This window comes from Betta splendens, chromosome 5, assembly GCF_900634795.4.
Source record: "Betta splendens chromosome 5, fBetSpl5.4, whole genome shotgun sequence".
Classification (NCBI taxonomy): Eukaryota; Metazoa; Chordata; class Actinopteri; order Anabantiformes; family Osphronemidae; genus Betta; species Betta splendens.
In genome coordinates this window covers 13,579,264-13,599,391 of record NC_040885.2, presented here as the reverse complement: position 1 = coordinate 13,599,391, position 20,128 = coordinate 13,579,264, and the positions used below count along the sequence as shown (strand labels likewise).

Sequence of the window (20,128 nt, the reverse complement as noted above, 5' to 3'; positions counted from 1 at the left end):
ATCAGATAGGGGAACAGTGCTAATCACAGAGGAAGCTGGAAAGACCGGCATGAAAGGGAAGAGATGTGGGGGGAAATTAGCTCAGCAGAGGAAAGATTTCCAATCTCCATATTCCCCGCACCACCATTAGCTACTTGTGGTGTATAACAAGAAGCTGCATCAAATGGGGCGTCTGGCTCTTCTCCCTCAGTATCTATCACTTAGCGTCTGTTTTTCTCGCTGCCTCTGTTCGATCCATCAAAGGATCAGGTAGCCCTAAAGCCAGCTTTAAACGCTGGCCGCTCCGCTCACTATTTAGTCTTGCTGTTGCCCACACGTCAGAAGCCAAGTGGAACATTGTTTCTACGTTTTATTTGGTCTCTAGAGGCACGCTTTGGCCCTTGCAGGAGAGGACTTGCCAGGATAACAGAATAGTACCTCCTCTTATTAGAACACATCAGTCACATAGAGAAGACAACAATAAAATAGGGCGCGAGGGGCAAAAAAGACACAGCCTAGTAATTTCAATTACTTTGCCCCCCTGGGAAGCATTTTGTGGCCTTACAGTGACTGATATGAAGATTATCTTCCAGGCCCAGAGTACGACTTATGTACATGCACAGATGTGTTGTCTAAATTAGAACAAACTCTGTAGACACTAAAATATATCTATGTCTGTGAGTTAGTATAGATTTTACTTCCTAATTCTCTACGTACCTATCAGTAGTTGATAATAGGGGTGAGCTGCACAGATAAAAGTCTCCTTTGGATTCATTTAATTTTAATATGAAATTAACTAATTTGACTGAAGACTGGGTAGATGAAAGTACCTACTCCACGTACTACTCCACAGGCGCCATCGTCAGGTATGTAATTGAAAGTCTTTAACGGAAGCTTGATGACATCAGTGGCTTGGAATAATAAGCGTCTGTCATGTTTGAAAGCTGAGGTTCTACAGGGGTCACTGATACACTGTAATATTAATCAGGTAAAGTGGTCTGTGGAAGATAAAGTGGTTTTAGATAATGAGACAGCTCTGACCTTGGTTCTTTAGTGTTTTGTCATCACTTTGTGCAGCAGGCAACATGATTTCTGCAACGAGAGCATGAAGTACCACATAACACCAGGGAAACCGCACACTGCACATACTCCAGCCTGCATCTGTCCACCATCAGTCCTGCACTGTCTGACACCTTTGTTTGTGACACCTGTTTCTCCCTCTTCTGCCAAACTGAGACGTTCTGCCATGAAGGAAGAGTTTCTCCCAATTGAACTGATATTATACAGTAAATACAGTGTGAGTGAGAGTAGCTGAATCTAGCCATGACTTCAGATTGACTGAAGCCTCCTTCTCCAGCCAGTGTTTGAACATTCCTGCCAGCTCCATCATAGCATCATGTAATAATTCCCTTAGGCCTCATAGAGCCGACCATATGGTGGACGGCACCTTGGCACACTTTGAAAACACTGCAACTCACACACGTACATGTCTGTATTTCTGTCCTTTTGACGTCACATTACATCACATCACATGTGAGTGGAGTTACACAACGATGCATTTAACTAACACACACCCATTAAAATTGATGTTTTCCTTAGCAGGTTTTATAGTTACAGTTTAAAAAACACCCCACAAGAATTAAAATAATGAAATGTTTCTATCTGCATTTTCTACTAATAAATACTGTCACTACAACTAGGGTTAGTGAATTAACACCATATGGAAGCAGTAAAGAAAAAGCAATTAAATGCAATTAACAAAAAGGCCATGTGACTATAAACAAGCGCTTCAACTCCAATAAAATCTATGATCCAGCAAAGCTACTAAGTGATTGGTCCATTAACTGTAACAACATAAAGTGTCCTCACATTAAAGTGTCGTCTTTACACAGGGCCCAGGATAATCCTCCCTCTGTTTCTCTGTCTGTCTCTCTCCACCCGCATACGTACTCAGACCACATGTGGTCCACAGCGCGTCCATGACGTGCAGCTCTGTGGTGGGTGTGAGGTGTCAAGCTGTCAATATGGAGACACTACAAACTGCAAAGGCCAAGCGGGAGATCACTTCCTCTCCACTCGAACAGCACACGCACATGCACATGCACACTCACACCCGGACGCTCACTCCACGTAAACAGAGAGGCATAATGGGATTATACAGGGTGGAGCCTGTGTGTAATTCATACCTGGTTTAAGATGAAACAGGAGGCACCTGAGCCTCGGTCTCTGTTCATTCTAATCTAGACTTATACGGTTTTTATTTGATGAACGAATGCTGCTTCTAAAAATCAAATATTTTCTAATGCAATTTTCTTTAACTAATTCATTAATTCTCTCACATGTTGATCACGTGTTAAAGGGAACGTCATGGTGCAACACAGAATTGGCGTGGGAAGAAGAAAGGACTAATTAACAGATAAACACATTACAGATAGACAAATTGAACATATAATATGTGTATAATATTTGCATAAACATACTGTATAGTAAATGTTATTGGAGACCCTGACTACCACACAACTCCAACCTGGAGGTTCTCCTGCTTCCTTTTTCTTTTTGACAGTCTTTGTTCCAGTGTCTCTCTGCATATCAGTTTTTTTTTATTATTCTGTGCCCTCCTCCATCAAAGGCCTTATAATTCAGTGGTTAAGTGAGTAAGTAAGTGATATACAGTAGCTGCACATCGCTGCATGTGAGCTATTCTCTAAAAGATTAACGACCACTGCTGTGGGTTGGAAGACAAGGACAGATGCAGTTTGTCCACGATGCTTTTTTAACTGGCAACGGCTTGTGGGTTCTGCTCTATGTGTCTGTGTGTGTGTTAAAACCTGCTTCTTGTGTGTTTCCATATGCGTATGCACAGTAGGTGTGGGCCAGTGTGGGTGGGCTTGCTGTGCCTGTATGTGCCTTGTGTGCACAGTGTTGTCTGCATCAACCATCCCCATGGTTGCATTTCACACATGCCTCAGGGGACGTCATGTGGCACACTTGTCTAGTGCATTTCTCTACAAAAGCTTAAAGGATTATGGAAGATGTCACCATTTGGCTTAATGTATGCATCTGTGTGCGTACTGTATGTGCTTGTGTGCAGAGTGCACCGTCCTCGAGTCGTGACCAGAAAGGATCCTCCCCCCCGAGCTCATCTGAAACCCCCACTTTGAGGACTTACTGCAGCTGATAGGGAGCTGCAGTAAACATGGTGCTGTTCATACATTTGCATGCTTCAGTGTGAGATGTGATGGTTGTAAAGGACAGGAAAGTCAGGGTTGGTGAAGTGACATCTCTATCCAGTGTCACAGGAATGATGGCCCCTTAATCTGTTTGCAGCCTTTTCCTCATGGGTGGTGCAGCTCTGGTGGAGGTCGTCTTTAGTGGAGTGATGCTGTTTCCTAAGGGAACCTGCCAGATTACAAATAGCGTACAATAGCAAGCAGTTCATCATGGACATGGTTTATGTCAACTGATCTTTAGGTCAGAACCAAAGTCCTGCCTCATTAAAGACACATTGCACATAAGTGACAAGATGGAGGCTGCTGGTGTGACACATATCATTGCTCTCCTGTGCTTAATGTCCTCCTCCTGTTTCCTAATCATCAAACAGCTAATCGGCTTGGGTTGGTTTTTTATATTTAACATTTAAATGTGCCTGTGTTTTCAGTAAAGCCAAAAAAACTGAATGAATTTATAAAAAATAGACTCCTTTTCTGTATGTGAACCGAATTATTAAAATCTAAATCTGGTTTATTCTGCTGACATCATTGGTGATGAACAAGGCAATTAAAAGAGCTGCTTGTGCAGAGAAAATTAGTCCTGAGTCATTCCCTGGGACAGTTTACGTGACTTGCTTTATTAGTGTTAATTTATCAGAGACTCGTGAAACCACCGCTTTGCGTGGTGACATTCCAAATAGTAGATATTTCAGAGTTGATCGTCATTTAGGTAATATATTATTCCATAAGCTTCACAATTAAGTAAACACTGTGTTGTGGGTGCGTTTTGGTTAGTTATTGTTGCCTTTCAACAGACGCCGCTCCACCTGCTACGGCAGCGGTGATGAAACTTGATTGATCTCATCGCCTGCTTCAGCGTCTGCCTCACAGGTGGTTCATCTGTGGTGGAGGTTGGGTGCTCTGAGTGATGCTGAAGTGCAGTAGCCCTGTGGAACCATAGCCGGCAATTCATCATGGACGAGGCAGCCGTGGTCCTCTGGGCCTCCAGGCTCCGCCTGATTCAGGATCATTGACGTGCAGCTTCATTTGTAAGCCTTTTACACAACAGCTGCCAGGGTTGTTAAAAAAGTGGAGCCAAATATAGTTGAAGAGTGGCAGTTTCAACAGGAGATGCATTACAGGTGGTTGACTGTAGTTTCCTTATGTGCTGGTCTCGTACTGTAGGTGGATTAAATGTTGAGGTTTTTGAGAATATAGTTTTCATCCTTATATACAACCTGGAAATGAAAATGTCATCGTTCTGCTGTTGCAGGATACAGATAAATTTCACCTCATTGCTTTTATGAAAACATTCATTCATCAATATATATTAAAATGACAAACAAATGAAACACAGCACATTAAGCAGTGCTTGGCCTTGTCCTGTGGCCTTTAAGTATTAATGAAGATAAACTATGTTTCATGTCGAGGAATAAGAGAAGGGACCGGGGAGAAGGGATGGAAACCAAGGTTGTAAAAGCCAGGATCGGTGTAGAGAGAATCGGCCTTCACCCTCATGTCCACGGTGTCAGGAGGCGTTAGTGAAATGGGAGAACAGGGTAATAGGAAGTGAGTGCAGAAAAAAACACACCTGCAAGGACATGCTTTCACATGTGAGAGATGTGAGAGAGGATTGATGTTTAAATTCAAAAAAACGTTAAATGTGGACACATTGCATTGAGATGAGATGAATAGGGAAAACATAAATGCACAAATAAACAGAAAAAAAAAACGAGCCAGGGTTATCGTCAGGTTAGTGCTGAACCGCAAAGATCTCTGACACGTGTCCCCATCGTCCGACTGAGCACCACAGCACATGACTGCCCTCAGGCGCTGCACTCAGCCATGTCAAGGCTCAACAATCTCCACACACACACACACACACACACACACACACACAGGCACAGACACATGCACGCACACACGCACACACACACACACACACACACACACACACACACACAGGCACACACACACACACACACACACACACACACACACACACACACACACACACACACACACACACAGAGTTCTAGGCCGACAGGAGGGTGAAAGGATGGAAGAGGAGGAGATGGACGAGGTCATAGGACAGACGGGATGCAGATCGAGGTGCAGAGGGAGTAAAGCAGTGATGGATAAGACGAGGAGAGCGGGGGCGGAGAGTATGACAGCGAGGCTGAAACACCTCCAGCTTCAGATGCACACATATAAATGGAGCAAGAAATTCGGCTAAGGAAAATATTCACGCTGTAGTGTCACTGTATCCAGTGCTGCAGCTGCGTTCCTCTGTTCCCACGTGCCATTTATTTATTACCCTGATGGAATAATACCTGAATCATGTAATGGAGCAGAGGAGAGTAGCTTTATAGTAGACAGTCATCCTCTACTTAAACCCTCTGGTAATCTTACTGGGACCAGTAGTGTCTGTGACCTTTTGACCTAAAAGGCCCATCTTTCAATGTCCCATGTATTGTATGTTTGATACCTGTGGGACCCTAACTGTAAGCTTGGGATGTCATTTAGTTTATTCCCTTCATATTTTGTTTATTTTCATACACGTTAAACTGTCTGTTTATTTGCGCTTGTCTTGTTCCCATTTCTAACATTTAGTATGAGTCTGTTGGACAAAGGCGTCACCAGCGAGTCACTGTTTGTGAGCGCTAATTAAATTCTGCTCAGGGTAAGTTCGGAATTCATTTTGAAGCACTACAGGGAGTAATTACTGTGCTTGTTCCGCATAGTCTGAGGCTCTGATAAATAACTGATCTCTAACATTCATCATCATTAGATCCTCCAGGTCTGGGTTAAGACTAAGATCAAATGTTGTTCTCCTGTCTTAGCTCTTCTGCGTCATTAACATCATTAACAGTATGACAAGCTTTTATGCCAGAGCTTTCGTTATCTGATGTAAGGGCCGTGTCACAAGTCCTGTCCTGTCGCTGTCGCTCCACATCGAGCCTCCTGAGGCTTTGCTTATTGTTTTGACAGCACTAACCCATCCAGCCTCCAGGGGTCCCTAGACTCCCCCTCTGTTCACACCCACACCCACACACACACACACACACACACACACACCTGCTTCCCATCTCTAAAAGTAGAACAAATGGAAGTCGGAGCTGGTTCTGCAGGACAGGAGGAGCCCACTACTATACGTATACCTGAATCCTAACGTGGTCCGTTTTCCTCAAACTATCTCTAAGCGACAGTTGGCACGAGTGCTGCTTATTCTAAAGGCACATTTGCAGAGCGAGAGCAAAGGGACACGCTGTACTGTACAGCCAGCGCGGATCTGCCCCCTTTTAAACACACACATTCATTCACACCCACACAATAACAACATCAGGTGCCTCACGAGAAGCAATTAATGAGCTGCACTGAACCGGGCGGCAGCAGAGGTCCACGGCGTCGCCACTATGTGACGAGCCATTATGCAGAAGCATGAAAGAAGGAAATTGCATTAAAGACTGGCACGCATTGTTGAGCGTGAGCATCCCTAATTAATCTCCTGCTCTGGGTTGCGATTCACAACAGGCTGTGCGTCGCTACCTGTATATCTTTTTTAATTCAGTGATCCCCGAGTGCTTGTGCAGTCAATCAGCAGAATTCAGAATGGTTTGTGATGTAAGGATAGAGGAAGAGAGATTTAAAGGGGTTGTAGGATTCTCTGGGGAGTTTTGGACAAATGTGCTTGTTCTTTTGTGTAGGGAGATAAATGAGATGATAAAACACCTACATCTGTAAAGAACAAGCCGGAGCCTGGTATTAAAGCTTAACAAGCACAACTGGAGGAGAATACATCACATCACATACAGCTGCTCGCTAACTACCACAGAATGTATTGCTTGTTCGCTGAGGTTTTATGTTAAGTTTTATATTTACACACAAAGACGTTAGGAGGCTTTAAAAGATAAGTGTGAGTTGCCACCGTCCTCTCATACAATATGTCACCAGACGGACTTTTTTAACACCTCTATAAAGGGTTCAATGTGTACATTTACCCGATGCCTGCTCAATTAGCAGGAGTTACCACCCCAGCGACGCGTTCTCCTCCCGTAGGAGCTGCCGGCAGCATTCGATTGAGCCAAACTGGATTATAATCATAACTCATTAATCTTTCCGACTGTGCGGTGCAGAGCATTGTAAACACACAAGCTGGTTCATTTATCCTGACTGGAAGTGTTCTCCGTGCCCATCTGCATCTCCTGAAGCTGCGTGTGCATCACTGTGCAGCTTTAACCAAAGTGTCTGATTCACTTTGTAGCTGAGCACAATTCTGCTGAATTTCTTTGCTGTGTTTATTTTTTGTGGAGCGCCTCTCTGGGACAAATGCAGTAATACGCATGTGAAAGTGAGCCTCCATATTGTCTTACAGAGTGTTGGGTGAGTTTCAATGATCTTGCGGTGCTGGAATAGCAGCATGTGGTTTGGGATTTATCTCTTTTACCTCCCTAATAAAAGCTATTTTCATTTTTTACCAACCATCACCGGCAGCACGTCCATTACGAATTGTGAGTCGGTCCACGGCGTCCTGTCATCGCACTCTCGCTGATAACATCTCCTCGTCGTTGCTTTGCACTCACGCTCTCTGCGGGAGAGTTCGTGAGTTAAAACAAACCGCTGAGGGGAGACGGTGCTGTCTGTTAGCTTACAGAGCCCGAGCCTGTGTGCGCTCCGAAACCTGCATGGACGCGGATTTAATTTTGTGCCACACTGATGCAGCCTGAGACGCTGCAGATGGCCTGTAGCGCCGTTATAAAAACGTTATTAGTGCAGCTGTTCTGCTCAGATGATTCACATATCAGAGGTCTATTGCTCAAATCACATTGACGTCTGTTTCTACATTGAATTACACAGGCGCTACACTCACAACCCAGTAGGGAAACACGCTTCTGTCATTTTATGCTCCAGGAGCAGACAGGTGTCGTTTATTAACTGTAACTGTTAAGAATTGTAGTAAGAATCCAATCCAGTACAATGCGGAGGATCGCTGCAGAAATGATTATTCATAGAAGAGTCATTTTAGGAAGACTTGTCTCCAGATGGACAACTAAGACAGGATTCATTTCAGGGAGGATCATTATGAGATGGGGGAGATATCTATAGCTTCATGTACTGTAATAATCCATCAGTGGGGGACATTTTATTCTGACACGTGCAAGACTGAGCGCTTTGCCGTGCAAATAGCATTTGGGCCACGGTTGCTCCAGCACATTTATATTATGCACAGAACAGAACTGACCACCGAGCAGTACAAGCACTAACCTTCATGCAGTGTGGTGTGCAGCTATGTGCTACCATAGGGACTCATTGTTAAAGCAACACTTTAATTTGCTTTGTTCTGAAAACCACAGTACTACTGTAAATGTATTGGAAGCTGAGTGGCAGTAACAACTAGTCCCAGCAGTGCTACAGTTATAAGCCCCTTTTCTCTTACATGTCCTCTACCAAAACTTCAATGCACATTTTATTTTAAAAGGTTTGACATATTGCTATAGTTTAGATAATGTGAAATATTAATGAGATGCTCTTATTTAAACCAGTAGCAACCAAGAGCAGCAGACTGGGTGGGCTGAAGAAAAACACATGTCTATAACACAAATGCAGTTTTCATGCATAATGCTTAATCCATGCGCTAAATTAACAGATTCAATACAAGCAGTGGACTGAATATGCTTCAGAGTTTCATGTGTGGCTTTGCCTAAAACAAAGTTAAGTTGCATCCAGAGGCCTTGGCTTATTCCTAGACTCCTCAAACAGGGTCTTAATTAATGTTTTAAATGACTGAATGATGAATAACAGTTTATGCAAATGCGGTGTCTGTTTTGAAAGCCCGTTCCTTACGTGACAGTGGTATTAAAAAGCCGCCCCTGTGAAGCTGCAGCAGTTTATCTCCGCAGTGTCTGAGTAAACAGTAATTTGGAAGACCCCTCTGGTGTGTCTGCTGAGGTGTGCGCTCACATCTGAACAGGCTTCACTACTGCTCCTGGGGAACAGTAATTGAGGGATCGACTAAAAAGTGATCAGGGCATTTAGAGGTCTGGCTCAATGTCAGTATCCAGTGGTATTGGGGGGTCCTCTGTGCAGTGGTGCAGGTAATTGCCAAAGCTTTAATCTCTATATAGTATATGAGTTATAAATGACACCCAGGTTCATATGTACTGGAATAATCATAGCTGTCAGTCTGGTAGTGGTTCTAGAGCACCTAGTGATCGTCACTCACTAATTAGACTTAGGCCAGGTCTTTTCTAAGTAGCCTGGAAGTGTCTTGTCTGTGCAGCTGTTGATGAAGCAGAAGCTGTTCTCTGTGACGCAGACATGGGCTCTAACAGATACGAACCATCGCAAACATGCCATAAACTGGATGATACGTATCTCAGTCCGCTTTTTGGCCGTCGTGGTGTGTTTGTGTGTCGTGATGAAACGGTGCCTGCAGGAGTCGACTGCAGACTCGCTGCTACGCTCTGAACGGTTGGCTAGCACAGCAGCATGCGTCCTCCATCCAGCTGGCTGTAGTAACCTGAATCTCCTGTGTGTGTGACTCCTGGTGGTGGGCGGTGGGCAGCAGCATCTCTATCCTCCCCTCATCGCCTGTCTGTCTGTCTGTCTGCCCATCTCCCGCTCCGTCCGTCTCTCTCTCTCTCTAAAATTAAACACTTGCTCTGAGCACGGTCACGACGAACAGGCGGCGTGGGCGGTTCACGCACGCACACGCACGCACGCGCGCGCACGCACGCACGCACACCAACACCGTACAAGTTCTCAGCAAAACAATAAGTGAGGTGATGATGACTTTGCAAACAGGGACATTGTGTCAGTGAAATGCTGGTGAGTTTGTGGGGAGCGGCTTCGGAGACTATGTACTAATTTGCATGCGTTAATGTGCTTGAAGCGGGGCACTTCACCTGATAAGTCGGCTGATGTATAATTAATCATGACAAGCCTTTACGATGCTATAATTAAGTTAAACATCACACAAATCCAGAGTAAATTTCCTGCGACGGCTCGGGTTCTGCTTCGACGGCCAGCTACAGGCTTGGTTACCTGCGCCGCCGCCGTTTGTGTGGCAGCGTCTTATTCCTGCACCAGCATCTTCTGACGCTCGGACACGATTGGCTGTTTTTGCAGTGACAGGACAATCAGTAAACAGCGGGGGTGTTGTCAGTAACATCAGTTAAAGTAAAGTATTACATAACAGCTGGACATGAAATGATCTACTGTGGCATCTGGGTTGTGACGCTCAGAGAATCTGTGCCTGAAACGCGTAGTTCACCCGGAGACGGCCGAGTTCATCTTCTCTTCACACGCATCAAATGTGAAACCTGCGCCGAGAGTCAAACATATTCAGCCAACACGAAATTAGCACAAGGACCCGAGAGTAGATATACTGTAGACGTGAAGCTGCTGCCGGGAGACAAACTCCAGTATCTTTTCACAGGCACCTTTTGTGGGCGACTTCTTTCAGAAGCCCACTCAACCTTGAAATTGTTCCCTTTACACGAGACAGTCTTGGTTCATCTAAATGCAGGGTTGCATTAAGTCTATGTGAACAGAAAGACAACAGCCATCTGGATGTAGAGCGCATGAAGTCTCATTTGTGTGAGGCCATGACACAGACGTCTGCAGTGATTTATCTTGTCTCAGTCTTTGTGTGGACAGACAATCTGTCTCAACCCCCCATTAAAGCAGGAAGAGGACTCAGCCCAGGTTCACCTGGCTGGGCCATGAATCAGCCGCCGACTGTTATTTCAAGTTCAGTCTAGACTGATGTAACAATGAGAGGCAACACTTTTGTGCTCGAGGTGAGTTTGTGTGCTCACACTTCTGTCTGTGAATAGGGACTGGGATTTGAATTAAATTTGAGTTTGGGGATGAAAAGCATTTCTACGTGTCAGCCTCTGATGGTCTTCTGATGGTGCAGTCACTTTGGACACAGTAAATCTGATCAACAGAATGATGTACAGTACAGGCCCTTAGCATAAACAGCGCTTTGCATGTTGCTGAGCAACAGACCCTAGCTGTAAATTGGAACTGCACATTTTCCACCAACCGATTTGGACTCAGAACTGCTTCTTCTTCGCCTTCATAAGACACATCCTGTAGGTCTCGCTTCCAGGTCATTGTTTTGCTGCATCACACAGATTCTTGATTCTTGAAATGATTTTCTATACGATGGCAAACAGCTCCTGCCCAGAGGCAGCAATGCATCCAGATATGATGCGGCCTTCTTCACTGTACTGCACTGGAGGACGGGGCTTTTACTTTGGTGCATGCTTCCTTTTAGCCTGTGTGTGTTCCTTTATGTCACTTCATTTGTGTTTATGGGACATTTTCTCAGTACTGTTGTGAAATGTCAGTGTGGTCTTTGGCAAAAACAAGGACCCTCAAAGGCATCTGAAGCCTATAAAACTGCCTTTTACTTCATTTGATGAATTTAGGGTTATTAAAATGAACATTTAGGGTTTTTAAAATGAACACTATAGCATCTGGGCAGATATTAGTGTGTTGTAGTACAAACTTTATATTGATGTTAGCATTCACTTTAGTAAACATACTGTAAACATTCTGATGCATCATCTTAGATAAACTTAAAGCATAAAATGTGCACATTCGTGTTTGTGCTTATAGGAGAAGACAGGAATATATTTTCCAATTACCATGTACGCTGTCAGTGAACTGCTCCGTGTGTCAGTTTCTGTTCTTTCATGCCTGTTTACAAATTCATTTGAATATTAATAACTGACTGACAGTGAAGAACTGACAGTACCGATCAGTCTCATTGTCTTTCATGGCCAAAACCTAGCAGATGTGTGTTTTTAAAACATTGGAGAACCAAACTACAACCAAACACTGTCAGGATTTAGCATTTTGAAAAGCCTGGACAGATTTGATTCTGGTAATTTGCTGCTACAGCTGCTGTCGATGTCACTTGTCTGTCTGACTCTGGACTGCAGGTGTGGACTGTGTAGCTGTGTAGTGGTGAGAGCAGCATTAATGTGCATTTGAGTTTACATGTGTATATAGTAAGTCTGTGCTTGGCCTGTGTGGAAACACTTCTCTAAGAAGCTGCAATAAACTGAGAGGTGGTGACGGAAGGTGCAACTGGCAGTTAAATCAAGTTGTTTATTTACAAGGACAAAAAAAGATGAAAAAGATCAGTCACTGCTTCCAAGGACAGGAAGCACAGCCTGTGCACACACACACACACACACACACACACACACACACAACCCGACAAGTGTCCCCACGTAACCACAACGTCCTCACCTTGAAAGCAAAAACATGGTTTTCCACGTCGAAGGAAAAACATGTACACCACACACACACACAGACGGGATTCAATTAGACCTTAAGAAGACAATCAACACTGCTGCTAGTTTCAAGATGTTCCCTAGATGAGCCGTCTCTTCAGGACGGCAGATGTGCTGTAACACAGTACACAGGCCCACATTTCCAGCCACGCGTGTGCGTCTGCTGCTCCGTAGGTTTTATCACAGATGCTGTTGTTAATGTCACAAACTGGTTGCATTTACTGATTAAGCACCAGTTTTGCAAAGTGTGAATGTCAATCACATTCATTTGTCGCTGCAGGATATTTTGTGTGAAAATGATTAATTCCTATAAATATTTCATCACTCTAAGAGTATGTTCACTTGTCAATGGATGTCAACGTCAAAAGATTACAAGCCAGTGGTTTTTAAATGTTAGCATTCCTAACCTTGTGGACGTAAAAGGCGTGGCCTCCGCTGCACACGTGACTCCTTGAAGAGTTGCACCGTGTTGCTCACAGTCAGAGACACATTTATATGCATCTCCGGGACACCTGGCCTCCCGCAGCGCTGGGAGAAGGCGGATAATGGCAGGCAGAGGCGTCGCAGCCTGCTGCGCTGCAGCTGAATAATTCAGGGGACGCACTGAGGAGGAAAAATCATGCTCGTGCATTATCTGTTTTTGTTTTTTGAGGGCCTCTGTGCGTTTGACGGATCTCTGAGCAAATCACTGCAGCTGTACGAATGAGTCCGACACATTGAAGCCTGGGAATGATGCAGCGTGTGATGACATTAAAGATGAATAGGAGGGTGGGGGATAAACAAGGTGCCCGTGCAGAGGTCTATGTTGTGCTTCTGGCACCGTCCGTGATTTCAGCGTTTTCTATGTGACATCCATAGTTAAACAATCGCCTTCGCGCCACTAACGCGCGTTTGAATGTCTCCGCTCACAGCGAGTGTTTGAAAACCACACTGTGAGCTTAAGCAGTGAGTCAGTATCCAGAGACTGGGGATGAATTCATGGTGCAGAGCCAGCGCGGCTCACAATCTCCCGCTATTGTTCCTGCTTTCCTCTCGATTCCTGCTTCCTGATTCACCTGCACTGAGACCAGGGTGCATATAGTGTAATTAGTCCACCTTCCTGATGCTTACAGCGACTGCAATCACTTGTTTTATTAAAGTCATTAAAACGCCGCCGCTTGTTACGCGCTGCATGAATCGGATTATGCGTTTGTTCATTGTGCTCTTGCACCCAGGTCCACAGTGTAGTTCCGCGTGCCTCACTCTCCTCGTCATCTCCGTGCATTGACTACAGAGGCCTAGGTTCTCCTGGACCGTGTGTCTGCCTCAGACTCCTGGACTCCACAGATCAATAATAAAAGTGGGCTGGCGTCAAGTGAACCTGACTAAACTGTAGAGGAGTGAGCTCAGCTGTTTAATCAGGCCCAGCAGCGAGGCTTTGGCTGGGTTGAGATGAGGTATTGTTTTGATGTATTGCTCCCATCCTCCAGTGCCTCTCATCCCTTCATCCACTCAGTCCAATCCCAGCTGTCGTCAGGTGCCTCAGGTCACCAGTGCCTCCCAGTCACTGCTAACTGGACTGCTTGTCATCTTTAAAGTGATGTCAGGATGTCAAAATTAATGTTTTTCATATTTTCTAATAATTTTTACTGTGCTCTGTTTTTTTGGTTGTTGTGTCCATCTTTGTTGTTGTTTATTCCTCGAATCGTTTGATGATTTTCCTATTAGTTTAGTTTTTTTTTCTTTGTAATTTTTTTTTTCCTAAATTGGAAAATAAACATCTAAGGTTTACAGAGTGGGGACATCATTAGTGTAAATTCTTATCGTTTAGCTCCACACCTGCAGTTACTATAGAAACCTGAGTAGAGAATAGATCAGCACTTTAAGATCATGAAAAGACTTTTCATATCAGGATTGGAGACGTGCAGTGGTGTAGAGGGAAACCGGCCAAATGAATCTGATTCATTTCAAAATCCATTTAAAAGGCAGAACTAAACTTCTAATTTAAAAACTATTCCACTGAACTGTCTTTGTAGCACATGCAACACATCCTTTGGTGCCTCTGTCTCAGTCTCTGTTTGGGCCTGTACACACTGAAGGCCTCCTACAGGTTCTATACAAACAGCATTGGATAGGTCTTCCCAACTTCCTGTTGAGTGATGTGACTCATGGATCAAATGCAGCTCCCAGCGTTCCGGGTTTGGCCTGGTGAGCCGTGTGTGCAGCTGTGTTGACACACTGCTGCTACCTGTTCTATCTTGAGCCCGATGGTTTACAGGCTTTTAGCGTAAGCTGCTTTGCTGCTCTATAGCCCGAAATGGATCCTCGTGTGGCTCATGCGGTCGAACTTGGTGTGTGGCGATGCTGTGGAACCGTTGGGATGGATGCAGCGTATTACGGGCAACACACAGGCCCCGGTCAGCTCACAGCCAGCGACTAACATATTGAAGCGGAACATTAACGAGACAGATGGTTCATTCTGTACAAACAATATCTGAATGTGGGATTTTCGGCCCGTGCATGAGTTGCCTCCTCTTGTGTTATGTGGCGCATGAGCCATCGCTCTGACGCGGCTTCGTCTCTGCTCTCTCGTCTCATTTTTCCATGTGGTCTGTTTTGCAACAGGACGGCTACATTATGCTGTTTGATGGAATTAGATGAGGCTACATTAGCAGCCTTTTAGCACAATGTCATAATCGCCCATTATCGTGTCGGCCCTGCATCTCGTGTTGTTGTTTTGTGCACCGGCTGGAGATCCAGTTGCTCCCGCGCCAATTTATCAGCAATCAAACTGAAATAAATCGTGTGAATTTACTCTGCAGGAGCACTTTTCAGTCAGACTGTGGTTTTTAGGAGGTAAGTCGTGTACCGGAGGTTCACGTAGGTGTGTTGAAGCGGCTGAAATGAAGCACACACACCAGCAGAATGTTACCTGGCAGTGCTGACAGTGATATATGGCTGGAGTTCTAAGGTCACCAATTTCGCTGGCGTGGTTATTGATTGTCAGGAGTCACGGCGTCGTACCCTCAGAGTGTTTCTTTCACAGATGGTCTGATCCTAATGAACCAGGCTAACGAGCCAGATGCTTCTGTGCTGCACTACACAAGGTCCTCAGAGGTTACATGTAAGCAGCCCTATACATTTTTAATTGACAGCATTGACTGAGGAGAACAAGGAGAGCACATGGATCTAATGTCACATTATGAATAGAGTGCTCTTGGAAACTGTTTGCTGAGGTAAAATCATTTTAAGGGTGGATTTATTGCTGTTTACTGACGTGTTGATGAGAACGTGAAGTTGTGCTGGAGCTGAAAAAACCCTGTTGCTTGAGCTTCCTCTATAACGTAACTAGAGCATCAAAGCATTAAGGAAGGCAACATATCACTTACAGATTTGACTGATCACTCTGTATAATCATCCATCCCTGTGCAAACGTTCAGGTCTCTGACTCCAGCTCTTGCTTTTTTTAGCTTCAGTGTATTGGCTGTAACTGGACACGGTGTCATCCATCTGCGATGGTTTTACAGTGTTGTGTGTTGCCTGGCGTCCCGTATGAATCTCTGCTTGTTCCATCCTATCTGTCTGCATCTTTGATCTCCATCGGCCTGCATCAGAGCGTGTGTGCGTGTTTACTTACACTCTGTTTCTGCGACTTCTAATTGTCCACTAATGGATACGGTTCATCGTTAAAACTATTTGTTGCTACAGTTTATGTTACCACCCATTGTTTTGCTCTGGCTGCACTGGCCTGCTGAGTCATGCTTTGAACATTTCCCTTAATAGCTAAAGAAGTTTCCCTGTTGAAAGTGCAGGCATCCATTTTCTTTTTTTAGTTGTTCCACAGGGGGAGGGTGGCGTCCAGTAGGGGGCAGCACAGACAGCAAAGAGCTCCAGTGTGACTTAATGTTCTCTTCTCTTCCAGGGCCAAAGTGTTTCGGGGAAAGAAGGTCCTTGGAGACTATGACATCAAAGTGGAGCAGGTAGAATATTGATTTTATAACCCACAATGCCACAGAATGATGTGAAGAGGTGACGGGATCAGATCAGGGATCAAAGTCAACTGGCAGCATAGTCACGCTTCATATGGAAATGCCTGAGCATTTTCAATGAAAACAAGGTCTATTCAGACATGCTGTGTTTTTGTGCTCCGTTGCGTAGGAAGAAGTCAGGGGTTAAATTGTCAATGTTTGTGTCAATATGTTGTGAACCTAGAAGCAGATCTCTGATACAGATGTACTGTATTTCCAGTGTTGACTTTGATTTCTTTAGTTAAATCTAACTGAGCGAATACTTCATAAAATGTAGAACTGGAAAAATATTACAAAAAAGACATGAAATAAATTATTAAGTATAAAAAAAATTGTGCATCTGTTTTGTAACATTTGATCATCTTGTTACAGTTTGAGCAGATTACACAATAGATCACAGTATTTAACTACTTCAGTCACTATAAAAATATGAGTCTAAGCAAAATGTAGTAAATGTAGTTATTCATCAAGATATGTAGAAATCTCTGAATTTCTTTGGTTTGCAGCTCCGCTTTATCATAAAAGCTGCATTTGTAATAACTTTGTTTTGGCAGCGTTATAACCACGCACACATTTGTGACCACATTTACAAAACCAACTGTGCTTCGCATTTCAATGGGTCCTTTGAGTACTATGTTGTGGTTACTGCATGCAGTATATTTACTGTGTATGACATTCTGGTTTCGTATTTGAAAACCAAATTGACCCACCTAACCAGAGGAAAACATGTTGCAATACTTAGTTACTGGATCTGAAATGACTCTGCTCTGGGGTTTCACAGCAAACAGTTTCACACCTAATAGATGTTGACAGTTAAATACGACCTCAAGCCACAGAAACAAAAACCAAAATGCGAGGACACAGGCGGCAGCCGGCAGCAATGAGTCACAGAGAAATCATCGCTATGGTTGCAACCACACCAAAGGCCAGGCATGAAGGCCCGTGTTGCTAGAACACCTGTGTGTGTCATGCACACGGTGCTGAAGTTTGTTAATGAACCATCCCATTACCTACAATGCAAACGCTGCTCCGCTCCAAAACGTGTTTATTCTCCTCCCGTTACTGTTTTTGCGAATTATATTTGTTCAGATGTATTTGTAAGTAAATGTAAGTAATTTAGTTTAGAGTTCAGTTCGTTTTGTCCACAGTTCAAGTAAATTATTTCAAACGATTAAAAATGATTTGTGTTTGTTATGACAGTTATTGTAATTACTGTAACGTACCAGGCTGCGTGCACATCAGTTCTTTCCCAGTGACAAAGAGCTAGAATAATATAATCGTCTGCTCCACCTCATTCGCACGTTTATTCAATAAATAACACTTGCTCCTGAGCGTTTATTTGCAGAAGCAATGTGTGTAACTGATAAAACTCTCATTCTGTGTTCGCTCTCCCTCCTTTTAGGCCGAGTTCTCGGAGATCAACCTCATCTCACATTCAAACGGGACCTGTAGCGTGGACATGCAGGTCGTGAGAGGGGGAACCAAAGTGGTCAGGTCAGCAGCAGCAACGCACACACACACACACACACACACACACACACACACACACACACACACACACACACACACACACGTTACTCTCCTCAAAGCTTGTACAGTATAATGGCCCCAGTCCCACCCTAACACAAGCTCACTGTACGGAGAATTCAGCGGTAAATAACCGTCAGTGTGACTTGTTGTTTTGTGTGTCTGCATTCAGAAAAAGCTTTAAGTATCGACTTTTGTCTTGGTAATTGCACTGAGTCTATTGATTTGAAGTCTTCAGCTGTGATGTTTCTCATCGCTCTCAGTCTGTGCTGTTGTGTAACCCCCTCACTCCCAAACAAATGTTTTCATTACATGCTCTACATTTCCATTTCAGTCACAGAGTCTGGTTTTAAACAATAGGAGGAGGCTGTGATATTGTTCATATTTCAGTACTACATGTAAATGTTTACACAGTAATGATGAAGCCCCTTAAATCTGTGTTTCTTAACTCGTACTGTCCTTCTCTCTGTTGCTGGCATAGTTACAGTCCATGTGCTCATGAATTCTGTTTGTGTAATAGGTGAACAGCATTTCTGGAGTGTAAGACATCATTAAAGTTCTTCAGCTGACACAGAACCTCCTCCTGTCTTGTTCAACCTTTCTGTTTTTCTTAAAGGTCATGACATTATTATGATCTTCTTGGTCTGAGCAAATGCAGTGAAAGTCCTACATTGTGTTTCCATCAGCCCAGAGCCTGTTTATGGAAAATGGAATCTGGGCCAAAGATTAGAAACTTTAATTTCTCAATCAGTCCTTATGAATTAGGGGTTGATTTGTTTGGTTTGAGCCTATTTTTAGTTGCGTATGAAAATGTATGCATCGCTCTGGAGACTATTGACTGCGTATGTGGGAATGACCCTTGCTCATACCCACCTACATCACATTATAGTAATGCGGAGTACAGCACTGCGGCTAATTGATAGTCGTATTCATACAACAATCTCCTGACGAACAAATAAAATACACAGTGAAAGTCATCGGATGACTCTGGCATCTCTGGCAACAGTGACTATACGTGTAAATTGCTTGTCGTGACCACATCGACCTTTTCTGCCCACTGTCAGTAATGAAGAGATTACAGTCACATTAACCGCTGCTCTCTCCAGCAGAGTCCTCTAGTTCCTTCGAGTGCCTGATTAGTATTCACAGTGCGTGAAGCTGGTGGTGGTCACACTAGAGTTTGGTCTCTTTCCTCACATTCCTTCTCCCTCATACACATATGCAGAAACAACTGAGTTCAACTGCACTAAACATCGTTTTTGCCCACTGGTCACAACTTGTTCTGCAGAGCTGTGTTACTGAATAGACACTTCTACAAACCAAACTTTAGAAAGACACCCAAACAATAATAATTCTAGCTAATATTCTTCTTACTTGTGCAGGGTCATTTTCCGTCAGTTGGATTCTTGATTTTCTCTGCGCTGCTGTTCCTGACAGCTCCCTCTGTGACACACGTCACAAGCGCTTTTAATTCACCTGCCAGTGTTGATGTTACCCAGGAAAAGGTCTGGGAGGTTCACTCTCTCACCTCTGGCTTCATAACCATGTATTTAGCAAAGATGTGTTTTGAATTAGAGTACAAATCCATAATTCACGGGTCGGTAGCATTTGCCCCACAGCGCACACAGTGGAAAAGACAAATCTAGTAAAACGTCTCATTTAAAAGCCTCTTATCAGCATGTGTTTTCAGGTCTTTCAGGCCGGACTTCGTCCTGGTGCGTCAGCACGCGTTCAGCATGGCCCAGAACGAGGACTTCAGGAACCTGATCATCGGCCTGCAGTATGCCGGCATCCCCTCCGTCAACTCTCTGGACTCCATCTACAACCTTTCTGACAAGCCCTGGGCCGTAAGCGGCTGTGGCAACGTGTTTGACATGTGTATCACATGTTACAGGCATGTTCTTACGTCTAACCCACCACTTTCTCCCTCCAGTTTTCCCAGCTGATTAACAATCAGAAGCGACTGGGTCCAGATAAGTTTCCTCTCATTGACCAGACTTTCTACCCAAACTACAAAGACATGGTGAGAATATTTTTATGGTTACGCATTGTATGTAAGTGGTAACGCTGCTGCTTACAAACCTATTACTATTTT

General features: G+C 44.1%; 1 protein-coding gene across 1 annotated transcript in view; it reads left to right on the top strand.

The window, feature by feature from the left end:
- Positions 1-20,128, top strand: part of syn2b (synapsin IIb) — a 44,400-nt gene that overhangs the window by 9,117 nt on the left and 15,155 nt on the right. The window contains exons 2-5 of the mRNA XM_029151587.3: positions 16,401-16,458; positions 17,909-18,000; positions 19,724-19,880; positions 19,967-20,056. Of these exons, the coding sequence (XP_029007420.1) occupies positions 16,401-16,458; positions 17,909-18,000; positions 19,724-19,880; positions 19,967-20,056 (397 nt within the window). The remainder of the gene's footprint in view (positions 1-16,400; positions 16,459-17,908; positions 18,001-19,723; positions 19,881-19,966; positions 20,057-20,128) is intronic.